Source organism: Pseudophryne corroboree, chromosome 9, assembly GCF_028390025.1.
Source record: "Pseudophryne corroboree isolate aPseCor3 chromosome 9, aPseCor3.hap2, whole genome shotgun sequence".
Classification (NCBI taxonomy): domain Eukaryota; kingdom Metazoa; phylum Chordata; class Amphibia; order Anura; family Myobatrachidae; genus Pseudophryne; species Pseudophryne corroboree.
This window is the reverse complement of record NC_086452.1, coordinates 3,953,120-3,974,511: the sequence shown is the minus strand read 5'-3', so window position 1 is coordinate 3,974,511 and position 21,392 is coordinate 3,953,120. Positions and strand designations below refer to the sequence as shown.

Genomic DNA, 21,392 nt, shown 5'->3' with positions numbered 1-21,392 from the left:
GGTCATAGGGGGAGGAGCCAGTGCACACCACCTGATCTGGAAAAGCTTTACTTTTTGTGCCCTGTCTCCTGCGGAGCCGCTATTCCCCATGGTCCTTTCAGGAACCCCAGCATCCACTAGGACGATAGAGAAAGGACATTACACAGTGACTACACACACACACACACACACACACACACACACACACACTCTGCAGAGACAGGACATTACACAGTGACTACACACACACTGCAGGGACAGGACATTACACAGTGACTACACACACACACTGCAGGGACAGGACATTACACAGTGACTCTACACACACACTGCAGGGACAGGACATTACACAGTGACTCTACACACACACTGCAGGGACAGGACATTACACAGTGACTCTACACACACACTGCAGGGACAGGACATTACACAGTGACTCTACACACACACTGCAGGGACAGGACATTACACAGTGACTACACACACTGCAGAGACAGGACATTACACAGTGACTACACACACTGCAGAGACAGGACATTACACAGTGACTACACACACTGCAGAGACAGGACATTACACAGTGACTACACACACACTGCAGGGACAGGACATTACACAGTGACTACACACACACTGCAGGGACAGGACATTACACAGTGACTACACACACACACTGCAGGGACAGGACATTACACAGTGACTACACACACACACTGCAGGGACAGGACATTACACAGTGACTACACACACTGCAGGGACAGGACATTACACAGTGACTCTACACACACTGCAGGGACAGGACATTACACAGTGACTACACACACTGCAGGGACAGGACATTACACAGTGACTACACACACACTGCAGGGACAGGACATTACACAGTGACTACACACACTGCAGGGACAGGACATTACACAGTGACTACACACACTGCAGGGACAGGACATTACACAGTGACTACACACACTGCAGGGACAGGACATTACACAGTGACTACACACACACTGCAGGGACAGGACATTACACAGTGACTACACACACTGCAAGGACAGGACATTACACAGTGACTACACACACTGCAGGGACAGGACATTACACAGTGACTACACACACACTGCAGGGACAGGACATTACACAGTGACTACACACACTGCAGAGACAGGACATTACACAGTGACTACACACACACACTGCAGGGACAGGACATTACACAGTGACTACACACACACTGCAGGGACAGGACATTACACAGTGACTACACACACACTGCAGGGACAGGACATTACACAGTGACTACACACACACTGCAGGGACAGGACATTACACAGTAACTACACACACACACTGCAGGGACAGGACATTACACAGTGACTACACACACTGCAGGGACAGGACATTACACAGTGACTACACACACACACTGCAGGGACAGGACATTACACAGTAACTACACACACACACACACACTGCAGGGACAGGACATTACACAGTGACTACACACACACTGCAGGGACAGGACATTACACAGCGACTACACACACACTGCAGGGACAGGACATTACACAGTGACTACACACACACACTGCAGGGACAGGACATTACACAGTGACTCTACACACACTGCAGGGACAGGACATTACACAGTGACTCTACACACACTGCAGGGACAGGACATTACACAGTGACTCTACACACACACTGCAGGGACAGGACATTACACAGTGACTACACACACACTGCAGGGACAGGACATTACACAGTGACTACACACACACACACTGCAGGGACAGGACATTACACAGTGACTACACACACACACACTGCAGGGACAGGACATTACACAGTGACTACACACACACACTGCAGGGACAGGACATTACACAGTGACTCTACACACACTGCAGGGACAGGACATTACACAGTGACTACACACACTGCAGGGACAGGACATTACACAGTGACTCTACACACACACTGCAGGGACAGGACATTACACAGTGACTACACACACACTGCAGGGACAGGACATTACACAGTGACTCCACACACACACACACTGCAGGGACAGGACATTACACAGTGACTCCACACACACACACTGCAGGGACAGGACATTACACAGTGACTCTACACACACACACTGCAGGGACAGGACATTACACAGTGACTCTACACACACTGCAGGGACAGGACATTACACAGTGACTCTACACACACTGCAGGGACAGGACATTACACAGTGACTACACACACTGCAGGGACAGGACATTACACAGTGACTACACACACACTGCAGGGACAGGACATTACACAGTGACTACACACACTGCAGGGACAGGACATTACACAGTGACTACACACACACTGCAGGGACAGGACATTACACAGTGACTACACACACTGCAGGGACAGGACATTACACAGTGACTCTACACACACACTGCAGGGACAGGACATTACACAGTGACTACACACACACTGCAGGGACAGGACATTACACAGTGACTACACACACACACTGCAGGGACAGGACATTACACAGTGACTACACACACACACTGCAGGGACAGGACATTACACAGTGACTACACACACACTGCAGGGACAGGACATTACACAGTGACTACACACACACACTGCAGGGACAGGACATTACACAGTGACTACACACACACACTGCAGGGACAGGACATTACACAGTAACTACACACACACACACACACTGCAGGGACAGGACATTACACAGTGACTACACACACACTGCAGGGACAGGACATTACACAGTGACTACACACACACACACACACACACTGCAGGGACAGGACATTACACAGTAACTACACACACACACACACTGCAGGGACAGGACATTACACAGTGACTACACACACACACACTGCAGGGACAGGACATTACACAGTGACTACACACACACACTGCAGGAACAGGACATTACACAGTGACTACACACACTGCAGGGACAGGACATTACACAGTGACTACACACACACTGCAGGGACAGGACATTACACTGACTACACACACACACTGCAGGGACAGGACATTACACAGTGACTACACACACACACTGCAGGGACAGGACATTACACAGTAACTACACACACTGCAGGGACAGGACATTACACAGTGACTACACACACACTGCAGGGACAGGACATTACACAGTGACTACACACACACACTGCAGGGACAGGACATTACACAGTGACTACACACACACTGCAGGGACAGGACATTACACAGTGACTACACACACACACTGCAGGGACAGGACATTACACAGTGACTACACACACACACACACACACTGCAGGGACAGGACATTACACAGTGACTACACACACACACACTGCAGGGACAGGACATTACACAGTGACTACACACACTGCAGGGACAGGACATTACACAGTGACTACACACACACACTGCAGGGACAGGACATTACACAGTAACTACACACACACACACACACACACACTGCAGGGACAGGACATTACACAGTGACTACACACACACTGCAGGAACAGGACATTACACAGTGACTACACACACACTGCAGGGACAGGACATTACACAGTGACTACACACACACACACTGCAGGGACAGGACATTACACAGTGACTCTACACACACTGCAGGGACAGGACATTACACAGTGACTCTACACACACTGCAGGGACAGGACATTACACAGTGACTACACACACACTGCAGGGACAGGACATTACACAGTGACTACACACACACTGCAGGGACAGGACATTACACAGTGACTACACACACACACTGCAGGGACAGGACATTACACAGTAACTACACACACACTGCAGGGACAGGACATTACACAGTGACTACACACACACTGCAGGGACAGGACATTACACAGTGACTACACACACACACTGCAGGGACAGGACATTACACAGTGACTACACACACACACACACACTGCAGGGACAGGACATTACACAGTGACTACACACACACTGCAGGGACAGGACATTACACAGTGACTACACACACACACACTGCAGGGACAGGACATTACACAGTGACTACACACACACACACACTGCAGGGACAGGACATTACACAGTGACTACACACACACACTGCAGGAACAGGACATTACACAGTGACTACACACACACTGCAGGGACAGGACATTACACAGTGACTACACACACACACACACTGCAGGGACAGGACATTACACAGTGACTACACACACACACTGCAGGGACAGAACATTACACAGTGACTACACACACTGCAGGGACAGGACATTACACAGTGACTACACACACACACTGCAGGGACAGGACATTACACAGTGACTACACACACACACACTGCAGGGACAGGACATTACACAGTGACTACACACACACTGCAGGGACAGGACATTACACAGTGACTACACACACACACACTGCAGGGACAGGACATTACACAGTGACTACACACACACACACTGCAGGGACAGGACATTACACAGTGACTACACACACACTGCAGGAACAGGACATTACACAGTGACTACACACACACTGCAGGGACAGGACATTACACAGTGACTACACACACACTGCAGGGACAGGACATTACACAGTGACTACACACACACACTGCAGGGACAGGACATTACACAGTGACTACACACACACACTGCAGGGACAGGACATTACACAGTGACTACACACACTGCAGGGACAGGACATTACACAGTGACTACACACACACTGCAGGGACAGGACATTACACAGTGACTACACACACACTGCAGGGACAGGACATTACACAGTGACTACACACACACTGCAGGGACAGGACATTACACAGTGACTACACACACTGCAGGGACAGGACATTACACAGTGACTACACACACTGCAGGGACAGGACATTACACAGTGACTACACACACACTGCAGGGACAGGACATTACACAGTGACTACACACACACTGCAGGGACAGGACATTACACAGTGACTACACACACACTGCAGGGACAGGACATTACACAGTGACTCTACACACACACACACACACTGCAGGGACAGGACATTACACAGTGACTACACACACACACTGCAGGGACAGGACATTACACAGTGACTACACACACACACACTGCAGGGACAGGACATTACACAGTGACTACACACACACTGCAGGGACAGGACATTACACAGTGACTACACACACACACTGCAGGGACAGGACATTACACAGTGACTACACACACACACACTGCAGGGACAGGACATTACACAGTGACTACACACACACACACACTGCAGGGACAGGACATTACACAGTGACTACACACACACACTGCAGGAACAGGACATTACACAGTGACTACACACACACTGCAGGGACAGGACATTACACAGTGACTACACACACACTGCAGGGACAGGACATTACACAGTGACTACACACACACACTGCAGGGACAGGACATTACACAGTGACTCTACACACACTGCAGGGACAGGACATTACACAGTGACTACACACACACTGCAGGGACAGGACATTACACAGTGACTCTACACACACTGCAGGGACAGGACATTACACTCACCCGGTCTCCGGGAACCCCATCCTGTACAGCGTCACCACCGCCGCTCCCCCGAGTCCGATGTTATGCTGCAGCGCGAGCCTGGCGCCCGGTACCTGCCGCTTCCCCGCCCGACCGCGGAGCTGCCAGCACAGCTCGGCGCACTGAGCCAGCCCTGACCGGAGAGAGAGGGGACACTGAGTCACTGAGCCAGCCCTGACCGGAGAGAGAGGGGACACTGAGTCACTGAGCCAGCCCTGACCGGAGAGAGAGGGGACACTGGGTCACTGAGCCAGCCCTGGCCGGAGAGAGAGGGGACACTGAGTCACTGAGCCAGCCCTGACCGGAGATAGATGAGTGAGGCAGCTCGGAGACACAGAGGACGTGACTGACTGAGCCGGGCCTGACACTGACTGTACTAGCGCTGCTTCCGGCTCTACAGCGCACCCTGCCGCCCAGCACCGCTCCTCCCACACCGCGAGTGCTGCACCCTGGCGTCCACCGCCGGTACTGCAGCTGCCTGCTATACTCTATATACCATGTGACCCTGTGCAGCCCCGCCCATAGAGACCATACCCTGCACACCTCAGAGTGACACACCCTGTGTGACTTGTGTAGTGATGTGTTCTGTCTCAGTGTGTGTATCGCATGGAGAATGTCTTTCATAAATTGTTGTTATAAGACGATTGCTTATTTATATATATTGCTGGTGACACTTGGAAAGTGATTTATAGCGTCCTGTAACTCATGTGGGGGGACAACACAGAGTACAGCAACAGGATCACTGAGCGATGGTGGTGTGTGTGTGTGTGTGTGTGTGTGTGTGTGTGTGTGTGTGTGTGTGTGTGTGTGTGTGTGTGTGTGTGTGTGTGTGTGTGTGTGTGTGTGTGTGTGTGTGTGTGTGTGTGTGCGCGCGCGCACACATACTGACAATAACCTGTGGCGTTTTATTCATGTATTAATCAAAACATGGAAGCCTGCAGCCCCCCGACAAGAGACCCCACTATGCTGCAGGTCCTACTAATGCTCAGGATGGTTATAATTAATAGCTATCACATTAGTGTTACGGGCATACATTGCTTAGACAGGGGAGACAGGTACCAGCACACCTGCTGTACAGCCGACATGAGAACAGCCGACATGAGCTAGAATTACGTTACAACAGGGCGCATGAGAAAATGTGATAACAGAAAACACTATTCCACGGCCCTCACCTATTCCTAGATGTGGCTGCAACATGGTGTCTCACCACACTGTAATCTGGTCAGAGATCTAGGTACAGGCGAGTGCCGTGGAATAGTGTTTTTCTCTCTCTCTATATATAGCACAGTAACACTGCTATAGTATATATCTGTATAATACAAAGACTTGGCTATGTATATATCTATTTATCGGCAGTAACAGCATTTACCAAAATAGGTTATAGCACTTTCATGCCGATCACTGCATTTGGAAAAGAGGAAAAAGCAGAATTCGGTCATTAACACACCGGCAGGGCACGCCGTCACCCAGACCGGGCACACCGTCACACCGGCAGGGCACGCCGTCACACCACCAGGGCACGCCGTCACACCGCCAGGGCACGCCGTCACACCGCCAGGGCACGCCGTCACACCGACCGGGCACGCCGTCACACAGACCGGGCACGCCGTCACACCGCCAGGGCACTGTAACAGTGGGGATCCTGCACATTAGGAAACACGGGGTCTCATAGAACCCCTTTTGCTTAGTCTCCATTTTCCCCAGCACACATCTCTATGTGACCTTATAATCCGGCTTCTGGGAATGAACGCAGAACTTTGCACCTTGGGGACTGGCACGTGGAATTTGGCCTGATGTTAGGGACCATCTTCATCATTAATCTTTGGCAAAGGGCCCCTGGGTCCCTGTATCTGATGCGTACCAGGGAACACGATTAGGTGAGAGCAAAGTCCACGGTGTACAGATGTCTCTATCGCTTCCTGATAAAGGGGCACAAACTCCAGAATACCATATAACTACGCAGATAAGAGATGAACTTGTCCCGGACTTACCTCATCGCGTATTTACACATGCCGCGGCCTTTACCACACATCTGTGTCAGGGACTGTAGGAGCACAGGCTGTATAATATACACAGGACACACGCTGTGTGTATAATCGTCCAGTCAGTACACGCTGCAGCCATTACTACACTATCAGGGACTGTAGGTGTACAGGTCAGTGACCCCATGTACAGGCTGTATATTATACACAGGACACACGCTGTGGGTATAATCGTCCTGTCAGTACACACTGCAGCCATTACTACACTATCAGGGACTGTAGGTGTACAGGTCAGTGACCCCCATGTACAGGCTGTATATTATACACAGGACACACGCTGTGGGTATAATCGTCCTGTCAGTACACGCTGCAGCCATTACCACACTATCAGGGACTGTAGGTGTACAGGTCAGTGACCCCATGTACAGGCTGTATATTATACATATGACACACGCTGTGGGTATAATCGTCCTGTCAGTACACACTGCAGCCATTACCACACTATCAGGGACTGTAGGTGTACAGGTCAGTGACCCCATGTACAGGCTGTATATTATACACAGGACACACGCTGTGGGTATAATCGTCCTGTCAGTACACACTGAGGCCATTACCACACTATCAGGGGCTGTAGGTGTACAGGTCAGTGACCCCATGTACAGGCTGTATATTATACACAGGACACACGCTGTGTATAATAGTCCTGTCAGTACACGCTGCAGCCATTACCACACTATCAGGGACTGTAGGTGTACAGGTCAGTGACCCCATGTACAGGCTGTATATTATACATAGGACACACGCTGTGTGTATAATCGTCCTGTCAGTACACGCTGCAGCCATTACTACACTATCAGGGACTGTAGGTGTACAGGTCAGTGACCCCATGTACAGGCTGTATATTATACATAGGACACACGCTGTGTGTATAATCGTCCTGTCAGTACACGCTGCAGCCATTACCACACTATCAGGGACTGTAGGTGTACAGGTCAGTGACCCCATGTACAGGCTGTATATTATACATAGGACACACGCTGTGGGTATAATCGTCCTGTCAGTACACACTGCGGCCATTACTACACTATCAGGGACTGTAGGTGTACAGGTCAGTGACCCCATGTACAGGCTGTATATTATACATATGACACACGCTGTGGGTATAATCGTCCTGTCAGTACACACTGCAGCCATTACTACACTATCAGGGACTGTAGGTGTACAGGTCAGTGACCCCATGTACAGGCTGTATATTATACACAGGACACACGCTGTGGGTATAATCGTCCTGTCAGTACACGCTGCAGCCATTACCACACTATCAGGGACTGTAGGTGTACAGGTCAGTGACCCCATGTACAGGCTGTATATTATACACAGGACACACGCTGTGTGTATAATAGTCCTGTCAGTACACGCTGCGGCCATTACCACACTATCAGGGACTGTAGGTGTACAGGTCAGTGACCCCATGTACAGGCTGTATATTATACACAGGACACACGCTGTGGGTATAATCGTCCTGTCAGTACACGCTGCAGCCATTACCACACTATCATGGGCTGTAGGTGTACAGGTCAGTGACCCCATGTACAGGCTGTATATTATACACAGGACACACGCTGTGGGTATAATCGTCCTGTCAGTACACACTGCAGCCATTACCACACTATCAGGGACTGTAGGTGTCAGGTCAGTGACCCCATGTACAGGCTGTATATTATACACAGGACACACGCTGTGGGTATAATAGTCCTGTCAGTACACACTGCGGCCATTACCACACTATCAGGGACTGTAGGTGTACAGGTCAGTGACCCCATGTACAGGCTGTATATTATACATATGACACACGCTGTGGGTATAATCGTCCTGTCAGTACACACTGCAGCCATTACCACACTATCAGGGACTGTAGGTGTACAGGTCAGTGACCCCATGTACAGGCTGTATATTATACACAGGACACACGCTGTGGGTATAATCGTCCTGTCAGTACACGCTGCAGCCATTATCACACTATCAGGGACTGTAGGTGTCAGGTCAGTGACCCCATGTACAGGCTGTATATTATACACAGGACACACGCTGTGGGTATAATAGTCCTGTCAGTACACACTGCAGCCATTACTACACTATCAGGGACTGTAGGTGTACAGGTCAGTGACCCCATGTACAGGCTGTATATTATACACAGGACACACGCTGTGTGTATAATCGTCCTGTCAGTACACACTGCAGCCATTACCACACTATCAGGGACTGTAGGTGTACAGGTCAGTGACCCCATGTACAGGCTGTATATTATACATATGACACACGCTGTGTGTATAATCGTCCTGTCAGTACACGCTGCAGCCATTATCACACTATCAGGGGCTGTAGATGTACAGGTCAGTGACCCCATGTACAGGCTGTATATTATACACAGGACACACGCTGTGTGTATAATCGTCCTGTCAGTACACGCTGCAGCCATTACCACACTATCAGGGGCTGTAGGTGTACAGGTCAGTGACCCCATGTACAGGCTGTATATTATACACAGGACACACGCTGTGGGTATAATCGTCCTGTCAGTACACACTGCAGCCATTACTACACTATCAGGGACTGTAGGTGTACAGGTCAGTGACCCCATGTACAGGCTGTATATTATACACAGGACACACGCTGTGGGTATAATCGTCCTGTCAGTACACACTGCAGCCATTACCACACTATCAGGGACTGTAGATGTACAGGTCAGTGACCCCATGTACAGGCTGTATATTATACAATTATACATATGACACATGCTGTGTGTATAATCGTCCTGTCAGTACACGCTGCGGCCATTACCACACTATCAGGGGTACAATTATTGCATCATCATAGTGATCCACGACGGGCAGCCTCATACACTTCAGGGGCCACATGACGGGTACTCCACCATTAACTGGGCCACACACTGGTGGCAGTGGCTGCGTCTGGTTGTCGGGTGGTGTCGGGTGCAGGAGGCAGTGGCTGCGTCTGGGTGTCGGGTGCAGGAGGCAGTGGCTGCGTCTGGGTGTCGGGTGCAGGAGGCAGTGGCTGCGTCTGGTTGTCGGGTGCTGGAGGCAGTGACTGCGTCTGGTTGTCGGGTGCAGGAGGCAGTGGCTGCGTCTGGGTGTCGGGTGGTGTCGCGTGCAGGAGGCAGTGGCTGCGTCTGGGTGTCGGGGGCAGGCGGCAGTGGCTGCGTCTGGGTGTCGGGGGCAGGAGGCAGTGGCTGCGTCTGGGTGTCGGGGGCAGGAGGCAGTGGCTGCGTCTGGGTGTCGGGGGCAGGAGGCAGTGGCTGCGTCTGGGTGTCGGGGGCAGGAGGCAGTGGCTGCGTCTGGGTGTCGGGGGCAGGAGGCAGTGGCTGCGTCTGGGTGTCGGGGGCAGGAGGCAGTGGCTGCGTCTGGGTGTCGGGGGCAGGAGGCAGTGGCTGCGTCTGGGTGTCGGGGCAGAGGCAGTGCTGCGTCTGGGTGTCGGGCAGGAGGCAGTGGCTGCGTCTGGGTGTCGGGGGCAGGAGGCAGTGGCTGCGTCTGGGTGTCGGGCAGGAGGCAGTGGCTGCGTCTGGGTGTCGGGGGGCAGGGCTGCGTCTGGGTGTCGGGGCAGGAGGCAGTGGCTGCGTCTGGGTGTCGGGGGCAGTGGCTGCGTCTGGTGTCGGGGGGCAGGAGGCAGTGGCTGCGTCTGGTGTCGGGGGCAGGAGGCAGTGGCTGCGTCTGGGTGTCGGGGGCAGGAGGCAGTGGCTGCGTCTGGGTGTCGGGGGCAGGAGGCAGTGGCTGCGTCTGGGTGTCGGGGGCAGGAGGCAGTGGCTGCGTCTGGGTGTCGGGGGCAGGAGGCAGTGGCTGCGTCTGGGTGTCGGGGGCAGGAGGCAGTGGCTGCGTCTGGGTGTCGGGGGCAGGAGGCAGTGGCTGCGTCTGGGTGTCGGGGGCAGGAGGCAGTGGCTGCGTCTGGGTGTCGGGGGCAGGAGGCAGTGGCTGCGTCTGGGTGTCGGGGGCAGGAAGGCAGTGGCTGCGTCTGGGTGTCGGGTGCAGGAGGCAGTGGCTGCGTCTGGGTGTCGGATGCAGGAGGCAGTGGCTGCGTCTGGGTGTCGGATGCAGGAGGCAGTGGCTGCGTCTGGGTGTAGGGTGCAGGAGGCAGTGGCTGCGTCTGGGTGTCGGGTGCAGAAAGCAGTGGCTGCGTCTGGGTGTCGGGTGCAGAAGGCAGTGGCTGTGTCATACACTGCGGAGCGTGCGGGGACGGGTGTGTCATACACTGCGGAGCGTGCGGGACGGGTGACACGTGTCTTACACTGAGGAGCGTGCGGGACGGGTGTGTCATACACTGCGGAGCGTGCGGGACGGGTGACACGTGTCATACACTGAGGGAGCGTGCGGTACGGGTGTGTCATACACTGAGGAGCGTGCGGTATGGGTGTGTCATACACTGAGGAGTGTGCGGTACGGGTGTGTCATATACTGAGGAGCGTGCGGTATGGGTGTGTCATACACTGAGGAGCGTGCGGTACAGGCGACATGTGTCATACACTGAGGAGCGTGCGGTAGGTATGGGTGTGTCATACACTGAGGAGCGTGCGGTACGGGTGTGTCATACACTGAGGAGCGTGCGGTATGGGTGTGTCATACACTGAGGAGCGTGCGGTACGGGTGTGTCATACACTGAGGAGCGTGCGGTACGGGTGACACGTGTCATACACTGATGAGCGTGCGGTACGGGTGTGTCATTACACTGAGGAGCGTGCGGTATGGGGTGTGTCATACACTGAGGAGCGTGCGGTATGGGTGTGTCATACACTGAGGAGCGTGCGGTACGGGTGTGTCATACACTGAGGAGCGTGCGGTACGGGTGACACGTGTCATACACTGAGGAGCGTGCGGTATGGGTGTGTCATACACTGAGGAGTGTGCGGTATGGGTGTGTCATACACTGAAGAGCGTGCGGTACGGGTGTGTCATACACTGAGGAGCGTGCGGTACGGGTGTGTCATACACTGAGGAGCGTGCGGTACGGGTGTGTCATACACTGAGGAGCGTGCGGTATGGGTGTGTCATACACTGAGGAGCGTGCGGTACGGGTGTGTCATACACTGAGGAGCGTGCGGTACGGGTGTGTCATACACTGAGGAGCGTGCGGTACGGGTGACACGTGTCATACACTGAGGAGCGTGCGGTACGGGTGTGTCATAGCACTGAGGACGCGTGCGGTATGGGGTGTGTCATACACTGAGGAGTGTGCGGTATGGGTGTGTCATACACTGAGGAGCGTGCGGTACGGGTGACGTGTCATACACCGAGGAGCGTGCGGTACAGGCGACATGTGTCATACACTGAAGAGCGTGCGGTATGGGTGTGTCATACACTGAGGAGCGTGCGGTACCGGGTGTGTCATACACTGAGGAGCGTGCGGTACGGGTGACACGTGTCATACACTGAGGAGCGTGCGGTATGGCGATGTGTCATACACTGAGGAGCGTCGGTACGGGTGTGTCATACACTGAGGAGCGTGCGGTACGGGTGACACGTGTCATACACTGAGGAGCGTGCGGTACGGGTGTGTCATACACTGAGGAGCGTGCGGTATGGGTGTGTCATACACTGAGGAGTGTGCGGTATGGGTGTGTCATACACTGAGGAGCGTGCGGTACGGGTGACGTGTCATACACTGAGGAGCGTGCGGTACAGGCGACATGTGTCATACACTGAAGAGCGTGCAGTATGGGTGTGTCATACACTGAGGAGCGTGCGGTACGGGTGACGTGTCATACACTGAGGAGCGTGCGGTACGGGTGTGTCATACACTGAGGAGCGTGCGGTACGGGTGACATGTGTCATACACTGAGGAGCGTGCGGTACGGGTGACACGTGTCATACACTGAGGAGCGTGCGGTAACGGGTGACACGTGTCATACACTGAGGAGCGTGCGGTACGGGTGTGTCATACACTGAGGAGCGTGCGGTACGGGTGACGTGTCATACACTGAGGAGCGTGCGGGACGGGTGTGTCATAGACTGAGGAGCGTGCGGGACGGTGACATGTGTCATACACTGAGGAGCGTGCGGTCTGGGTGACACGTGTCATACACTGAGGAGCGTGCGGGACGGGTGTGTCATACACTGAGGAGCGTGCGGTACGGGTGACACGTGTCATACACTGAGGAGCGTGTGGTCCGGGTGACACGTGTCATACACTGAGGAGCGTGCGGTACGGGGTTGTGTCATACACGGAGGAGCGTGCGGGACGGGGTGTGTCATACACTGAGGAGCGTGCGGTACGGGTGACACGTGTCATACACGGAGGAGCGTGCGGGACGGGTGTGTCATACACTGAGGAGCGTGCGGTAACGGGTGTGTCATACACTGAGGAGCGTGCGGTACGGGTGACGTGTCATACACTGAGGAGCGTGCGGGACGGGTGTGTCATAGACTGAGGAGCGTGCGGGACGGGTGACACGTGTCATACACTGAGGAGCGTGCGGGACGGGTGTGTCATACACTGAGGAGCGTGCGGTCCGGGTGACACGTGTCATACACTGAGGAGCGTGCGGTCCGGGTGACACGTGTCATACACTGGGGAGCGTGCAGGACGGGTGTGTCATACACTGAGGAGCGTGCGGGACGGGTGTGTCATACACTGAGGAGCGTGCGGGACGGGTGTGTCATACACTGAGGAGCGTGCGGTCCGGGTGACACGTGTCATACACTGAGGAGCGTGCAGGACGGGTGTGTCATACACTGAGGAGCGTGCGGTCCGGGTGACACGTGTCATATACTGAGGAGCGTGCAGGACGGGTGTGTCATACACTGAGGAGCGTGCGGGACGGGTGTGTCATACACTGAGGAGCGTGCGGGACGGGTGACACGTGTCATACACTGAGGAGCGTGCGGGATGGGTGTGTCATACACTGAGGAGCGTGTGGTCCGGGTGACACGTGTCATACACTGAGGAGCGTGCAGGACGGGTGTGTCATACACTGAGGAGCGTGCGGTCCGGGTGACACGTGTCATACACTGAGGAGCGTGCAGGACGGGTGTGTCATACACTGAGGAGCGTGCGGGACGGGTGTGTCATACACTGAGGAGCGTGCGGGACGGGTGACACGTGTCATACACTGAGGAGCGTGCGGGATGGGTGTGTCATACACTGAGGAGCGTGTGGTCCGGGTGACACGTGTCATACACTGAGGAGCGTGCAGGACGGGTGTGTCATACACTGAGGAGCGTGCGGGACGGGTGTGTCATACACTGAGGAGCGTGCGGGACGGGTGTGTCATACACTGAGGAGCGTGCGGGACGGGTGTGTCATACACTGAGGAGCGTGCGGGACGGGTGACACGTGTCATACACTGAGGAGCGTGCGGGATGGGTGTGTCATACACTGAGGAGCGTGTGGTCCGGGTGACACGTGTCATACACTGAGGAGCGTGTGGTCCGGGTGACACGTGTCATACACTGAGGAGCGTGCGGTACGGGTGTGTCATACACGGAGGAGCGTGCGGGACGGGTGTGTCATACACTGAGGAGCGTGCGGTACGGGTGACACGTGTCATACAGAGGAGCGTGCGGTACGGGTGTGTCATACACTGAGGAGCGTGCGGTACGGGTGACACGTGTCATACACTGAGGAGCGTGCGGTATGGGTGACGTGTCATAGACTGAGTAGCGTGCGGTACGGGTGTGTCATATACTGAGGAGCGTGCGGTACGGGTGACATGTGTCATACACTGAGGAGCGTGCGGTACGGGTGTGTCATATACTGAGGAGCGTGCGGTACGGGTGACATGTGTCATACACTGAGGAGCGTGCGGTACGGGTGACACGTGTCATACACTGAGGAGCGTGCGGTACGGGTGACACGTGTCATACACTGAGGAGCGTGCGGTACGGGTGACGTGTCATACACTGAGGAGCGTGCGGGACGGGTGTGTCATAGACTGAGGAGCGTGCGGTCTGGGTGACACGTGTCATACACTGAGGAGCGTGCGGGACGGGTGTGTCATACACTGAGGAGCGTGCGGTACGGGCGACACGTGTCATACACTGAGGAGCGTGCGGTACGGGTGTGTCATACACTGAGGAGCGTGCGGTACGGGTGACGTGTCATACACTGAGGAGCGTGCGGGACGGGTGTGTCATAGACTGAGGAGCGTGCGGTCCGGGTGACACGTGTCATACACTGAGGAGCGTGCGGTCCGGGTGACACGTGTCATACACTGGGGAGCGTGCAGGACGGGTGTGTCATACACTGAGGAGCGTGCGGGACGGGTGTGTCATACACTGAGGAGCGTGCGGGACGGGTGTGTCATACACTGAGGAGCGTGCGGTCCGGGTGACACGTGTCATACACTGAGGAGCGTGCAGGACGGGTGTGTCATACACTGAGGAGCGTGCGGTCCGGGTGACACGTGTCATATACTGAGGAGCGTGCAGGACGGGTGTGTCATACACTGAGGAGCGTGCGGGACGGGTGTGTCATACACTGAGGAGCGTGCGGGACGGGTGACACGTGTCATACACTGAGGAGCGTGCGGGATGGGTGTGTCATACACTGAGGAGCGTGTGGTCCGGGTGACACGTGTCATACACTGAGGAGCGTGCAGGACGGGTGTGTCATACACTGAGGAGCGTGCGGTCCGGGTGACACGTGTCATACACTGAGGAGCGTGCAGGACGGGTGTGTCATACACTGAGGAGCGTGCGGGACGGGTGTGTCATGCACTGAGGAGCGTGCGGGACGGGTGACACGTGTCATACACTGAGGAGCGTGCGGGATGGGTGTGTCATACACTGAGGAGCGTGTGGTCCGGGTGACACGTGTCATACACTGAGGAGCGTGCAGGACGGGTGTGTCATACACTGAGGAGCGTGCAGGACGGGTGTGTCATACACTGAGGAGCGTGCGGGACGGGTGTGTCATACACTGAGGAGCGTGCGGGACGGGTGACACGTGTCATACACTGAGGAGCGTGCGGGATGGGTGTGTCATACACTGAGGAGCGTGTGGTCCGGGTGACACGTGTCATACACTGAGGAGCGTGCGGGATGGGTGTGTCATACACTGAGGAGCGTGTGGTCCGGGTGACACGTGTCATACACTGAGGAGCGTGCAGGACGGGTGTGTCATACACTGAGGAGCGTGCGGGACGGGTGTGTCATACACTGAGGAGCGTGCGGGACGGGTGACACGTGTCATACACTGAGGAGCGTGCGGGATGGGTGTGTCATACACTGAGGAGCGTGTGGTCCGGGTGACACGTGTCATACACTGAGGAGCGTGCAGGACGGGTGTGTCATACACTGAGGAGCGTGCAGGACGGGTGTGTCATACACTGAGGAGCGTGCGGGACGGGTGTGTCATACACTGAGGAGCGTGCGGGACGGGTGACACGTGTCATACACTGAGGAGCGTGCGGGATGGGTGTGTCATACACTGAGGAGCGTGTGGTCCGGGTGACACGTGTCATACACTGAGGAGCGTGCAGGACGGGTGTGTCATACACTGAGGAGCGTGCGGTCCGGGTGACACGTGTCATACACTGAGGAGCGTGCAGGACGGGTGTGTCATACACCGAGGAGCGTGCGGGATGGGTGTGTCATACACTGAGGAGCGTGTGGTCCGGGTGACACGTGTCATACACTGAGGAGCGTGCGGGATGGGTGTGTCATACACTGAGGAGCGTGTGGTCCGGGTGACACGTGTCATACACTGAGGAGCGTGCAGGATGGGTGTGTCATACACTGAGGAGCGTGCGGGACGGGTGTGTCATACACTGAGGAGCGTGCGGGACGGGTGACACGTGTCATACACTGAGGAGCGTGCGGGATGGGTGTGTCATACACTGAGGAGCGTGTGGTCCGGGTGACACGTGTCATACACTGAGGAGCGTGCAGGACGGGTGTGTCATACACTGAGGAGCGTGCGGTATGGGTGTGTCATACACTGAGGAGCGTGCGGGACGGGTGTGTCATACACTGAGGAGCGTGCGGGACGGGTGTGTCATACACTGAGGAGCGTGCGGTATGGGTGTGTCATACACTGAGGAGCGTGCGGGACGGGTGACACGTGTCATACACTGAGGAGCGTGCGGTATGGGTGTGTCATACACGGAGGAGCGTGCGGTATGGGTGTGTCATACACCGAGGAGCGTGCGGGACGGGTGTGTCATACACTGAGGAGCGTGCGGTATGGGTGTGTCATACACTGAGGAGCGTGCGGTACGGGTGACACGTGTCATACACTGAGGAGCGTGCGGTATGGGTGTGTCATACACTGAGGAGCGTGCGGGACGGGTAGACAACCCTGGAAGTGATCTACAGGAGGATAAACCCTGGGTTATTGCTGGGTCACCTGACCTGGGTCCCTATGGAGAGCAAGCTCACTGGCGCTAGGGGAAGATGTCATCTGCAGGCGCTGGCACAGGAGAAGCTCCGCCAATAACCCGGCTCCAGCCTGCGGTGTGACAGGGTATAAGAAGCAGGCCGGTCTCACACACACTGTCGTTACCACCTACCTGTCGCACCCAATGGATGTCCCTTGGAGATTAAGCCTCCACTTGGATTGATAACCCAGCGACCACCATATGTATTATCTCCTCTGTCAATCAGGTCTCCAGCTCCTCCTGTACAGGTGTAAGGAATGGTTATAGTACATACAGGGAGACACCAGTCATAGAGAATCGTATCTGCAGTATACCCCAGCTACCAGACATGGCTGCCCTGCCGCCTCCCCTCACCCAGCGCCAGGCTGTCACATGCAGGGAGGGCCAGACAGACACAGGTGCTCCCCCGCTACCGGTCACACCACCCCCAGCCCGGCTCACAACCGCATACATTCCATTATATAGATTTCTATTCCAGCCCGGCCTGGGTATGGTGGTATATGACCCTGCTGGCAGTACAGCCTGGAAAGACGCCCCCCCCCCCCCCCTGTATAAATGTCATGTTCTGGTCACACACGTCCTCTGCAGGTGCCGGATCCAGTAATTTACTAGCGGGGAAGAGTGGGAGAACCAATCAGCAGCTGCAATCTCCATTAGATCACAGATTCTAATTGGTGCTCCAGCAATAGCCTCGGCGGCAGTGACCAGAATGCTGGATATCTGGGAGCCGCACTTCAATCGGCGTGAAAGCCCCACAGAACGCTATTAGGGATCATCAGCGGCGTTTCTGTGTAACAGATCATTTTCCCCAAACAGGACTGTAGACACTGGCCTATTACCCCAGCCAGCGGATGAGGACTGTAGACGCTGGCCTATTACCCCACCCAGCGGATGAGGAATGTAGACACTGGCCTATTACCCCAGCCAGCGGATGAGGACTGTAGACGCTGGCCTATTACCCCACCCAGCGGATGAGGACTGTAGACGCTGGCCTATTACCCCACCCAGCGGATGAGGAATGTAGACGCTGGCCTATTACCCCACCCAGCGGATGAGGACTGTAGACGCTGGCCTATTACCCCAGCCAGCGGATGAGGACTGTAGACGCTGGCCTATTACCCCACCCAGCGGATGAGGACTGTAGACGCTGGCCTATTACCCCACCCAGCGGATGAGGAATGTAGACGCTGGCCTATTACCCCACCCAGCGGATGAGGACTGTAGACGCTGGCCTATTACCCCACCCAGCGGATGAGGAATGTAGACGCTGGCCTATTACCCCACCCAGCGGATGAGGACTGTAGACGCTGGCCTATTACCCCACCCAGCGGATGAGGAATGTAGACGCTGGCCTATTACCCCACCCAGCGGATGAGGAATGTAGACGCTGGCCTATTACCCCACCCAGCGGATGAGGACTGTAGACGCTGGCCTATTACTCCACCCAGCGGATGAGGACTGTAGACGCTGGCCTATTACCCCACCCAGCGGATGAGGACTGTAGACGCTGGCCTATTACTCCACCCAGCGGATGAGGACTGTAGACGCTGGCCTATTACTCCACCCAGCGGATGAGGACTGTAGACGCTGGCCTATTACCCCACCCGGCGGATGAGGAATGTAGACGCTGGCCTATTACCCCAGCCAGCGGATGAGGACTGTAGACGCTGGCCTATTACCCCACCCAGCGGATGAGGACTGTAGACGCTGGCCTATTACCCCAGCCAGCGGATGAGGAATGTAGACGCTGGCCTATTACCCCACCCAGCGGATGAGGACTGTAGACGCTGGCCTATTACCCCAGCCAGCGGATGAGGAATGTAGACGCTGGCCTATTACCCCACCCGGCGGATGAGGACTGTAGACGCTGGCCTATTACCCCACCCAGCGGATGAGGAATGTAGACGCTGGCCTATTACCCCACCCGGCGGATGAGGACTGTAGACGCTGGCCTATTACCCCACCCAGCGGATGAGGACTGTAGACGCTGGCCTATTACCCCACCCGGCGGATGAGAAAACAGAGAAGACTAGGAATGAAACATGGGAGTAACATGGATTACCTGGTGGGCAGAGCCCCAGTGCCTCGTACGTAATGAGCTCATTGGCAGAGAAACAATCATGAAGCTCAATCACATCCACATCCTCCGGCTTCACCCCGGCTCTCTGATAGCACCTCTCAGCGGCCATCTTACTCATGTCATACCCCACCTGCACAGGAGACAAGAGCGAGACAGGAGAGCGGCTACTCAGCACAAACCATACACAACATACACACACACACACACACACACACACACACACACACACACACACACACACAACATACACACACCATACATACACACACACACACACACACACATACACACACCATAAACACAACATACACACACCATACACAACTCACCACAGGGGACACAGGGAAAGTGTTCTCACCATCTTCATGCAGCTCTCCTCGCCAAATGTGCTGGAGGTGTCCGTGCTCATCTCCTGCGCCAGGATCTCCACCGCCTGCCGCTGCAGGCCATGACTGCGCACAAAGTCTTCACTGGCCAGAATGGCGGCTGCTGCACCATCAGAAGTCGGGCTGCACAGAGATGAAATCAGGGAAGAACGTCTGATATATAAAGTGTCCGATCGCTGACATGACCTGTGACCTGTGAGTGCTGCCGGGGGGCCGGTAACTCATTCTGTGACACGGGACATGTACTAAGCAGTGATAAAAGTGGAGAAGTTGCCCATGGCAACCAATCAGCACTGACGTAACATTTATAATTTGCATACTATAAAAGTATACAGAGCAGCTGACAGGTGATTGGTTGCCATGGGCAACTTCTCCACATCTATCACTGCTTAGTACATCTCCCCCTTAATCATTCTAATCTATGATAAGCGGAGATGTGACCAAAGTATGCATGACTCTGTATATGTCGGCGCTGTGTCTGTACGGTCCCGGAGTTGCGTCTGTACGGTCCCGGAGTTGCGTCTGTACGGTCCCGGAGTTGCGCCTGTACGGTCCCAGAGCCGAGTCTGTACGGTCCCAGAGCCGAGTCTGTACGGTCCCAGAGCAGAGTCTGTACGGTCCCAGAGCAGAGTCTGTACGGTCCCAGAGCAGAGTCTGTACGGTCCCAGAGCAGAGTCTGTACGGTCCCAGAGCAGAGTCTGTACGGTCCCAGAGCAGAGTCTGTACGGTCCCGGTGCTGCGTACATGCGGTCCCGGCGCTGCGTACCTACGGTCCCGGAGCAGAGCTTGTACGGTCCCGGCGCTGCGTACCTACGGTCCCGGAGCAGAGCTTGTACGGTCCCGGCGCTGCGTACCTACGGTCCCGGAGCAGAGTCTGTACGGTCCTGGAGCAGAATCCGTACGGTCCCGGCGCAGTGTCTGTACGGTCCCAGACACAGGCGGCAATG

The 21,392-nt window shown here is 55.1% G+C and overlaps 1 protein-coding gene across 2 annotated transcripts in view; it reads right to left on the bottom strand.

Moving 5' to 3' along the window:
* SCP2 (sterol carrier protein 2) overlaps window positions 1-21,392 on the bottom strand; it is a 135,212-nt gene that overhangs the window by 39,776 nt on the left and 74,044 nt on the right. For both annotated transcript variants that reach the window (XM_063938895.1, XM_063938896.1), the window contains 4 exons: window positions 20,418-20,568; window positions 20,042-20,189; window positions 18,112-18,219; window positions 5,599-5,749 (listed from right to left, as the gene is read on the bottom strand). In XM_063938895.1, coding sequence (XP_063794965.1) covers window positions 5,599-5,749; window positions 18,112-18,219; window positions 20,042-20,189; window positions 20,418-20,568 — 558 coding nt within the window. The remainder of the gene's footprint in view (window positions 1-5,598; window positions 5,750-18,111; window positions 18,220-20,041; window positions 20,190-20,417; window positions 20,569-21,392) is intronic.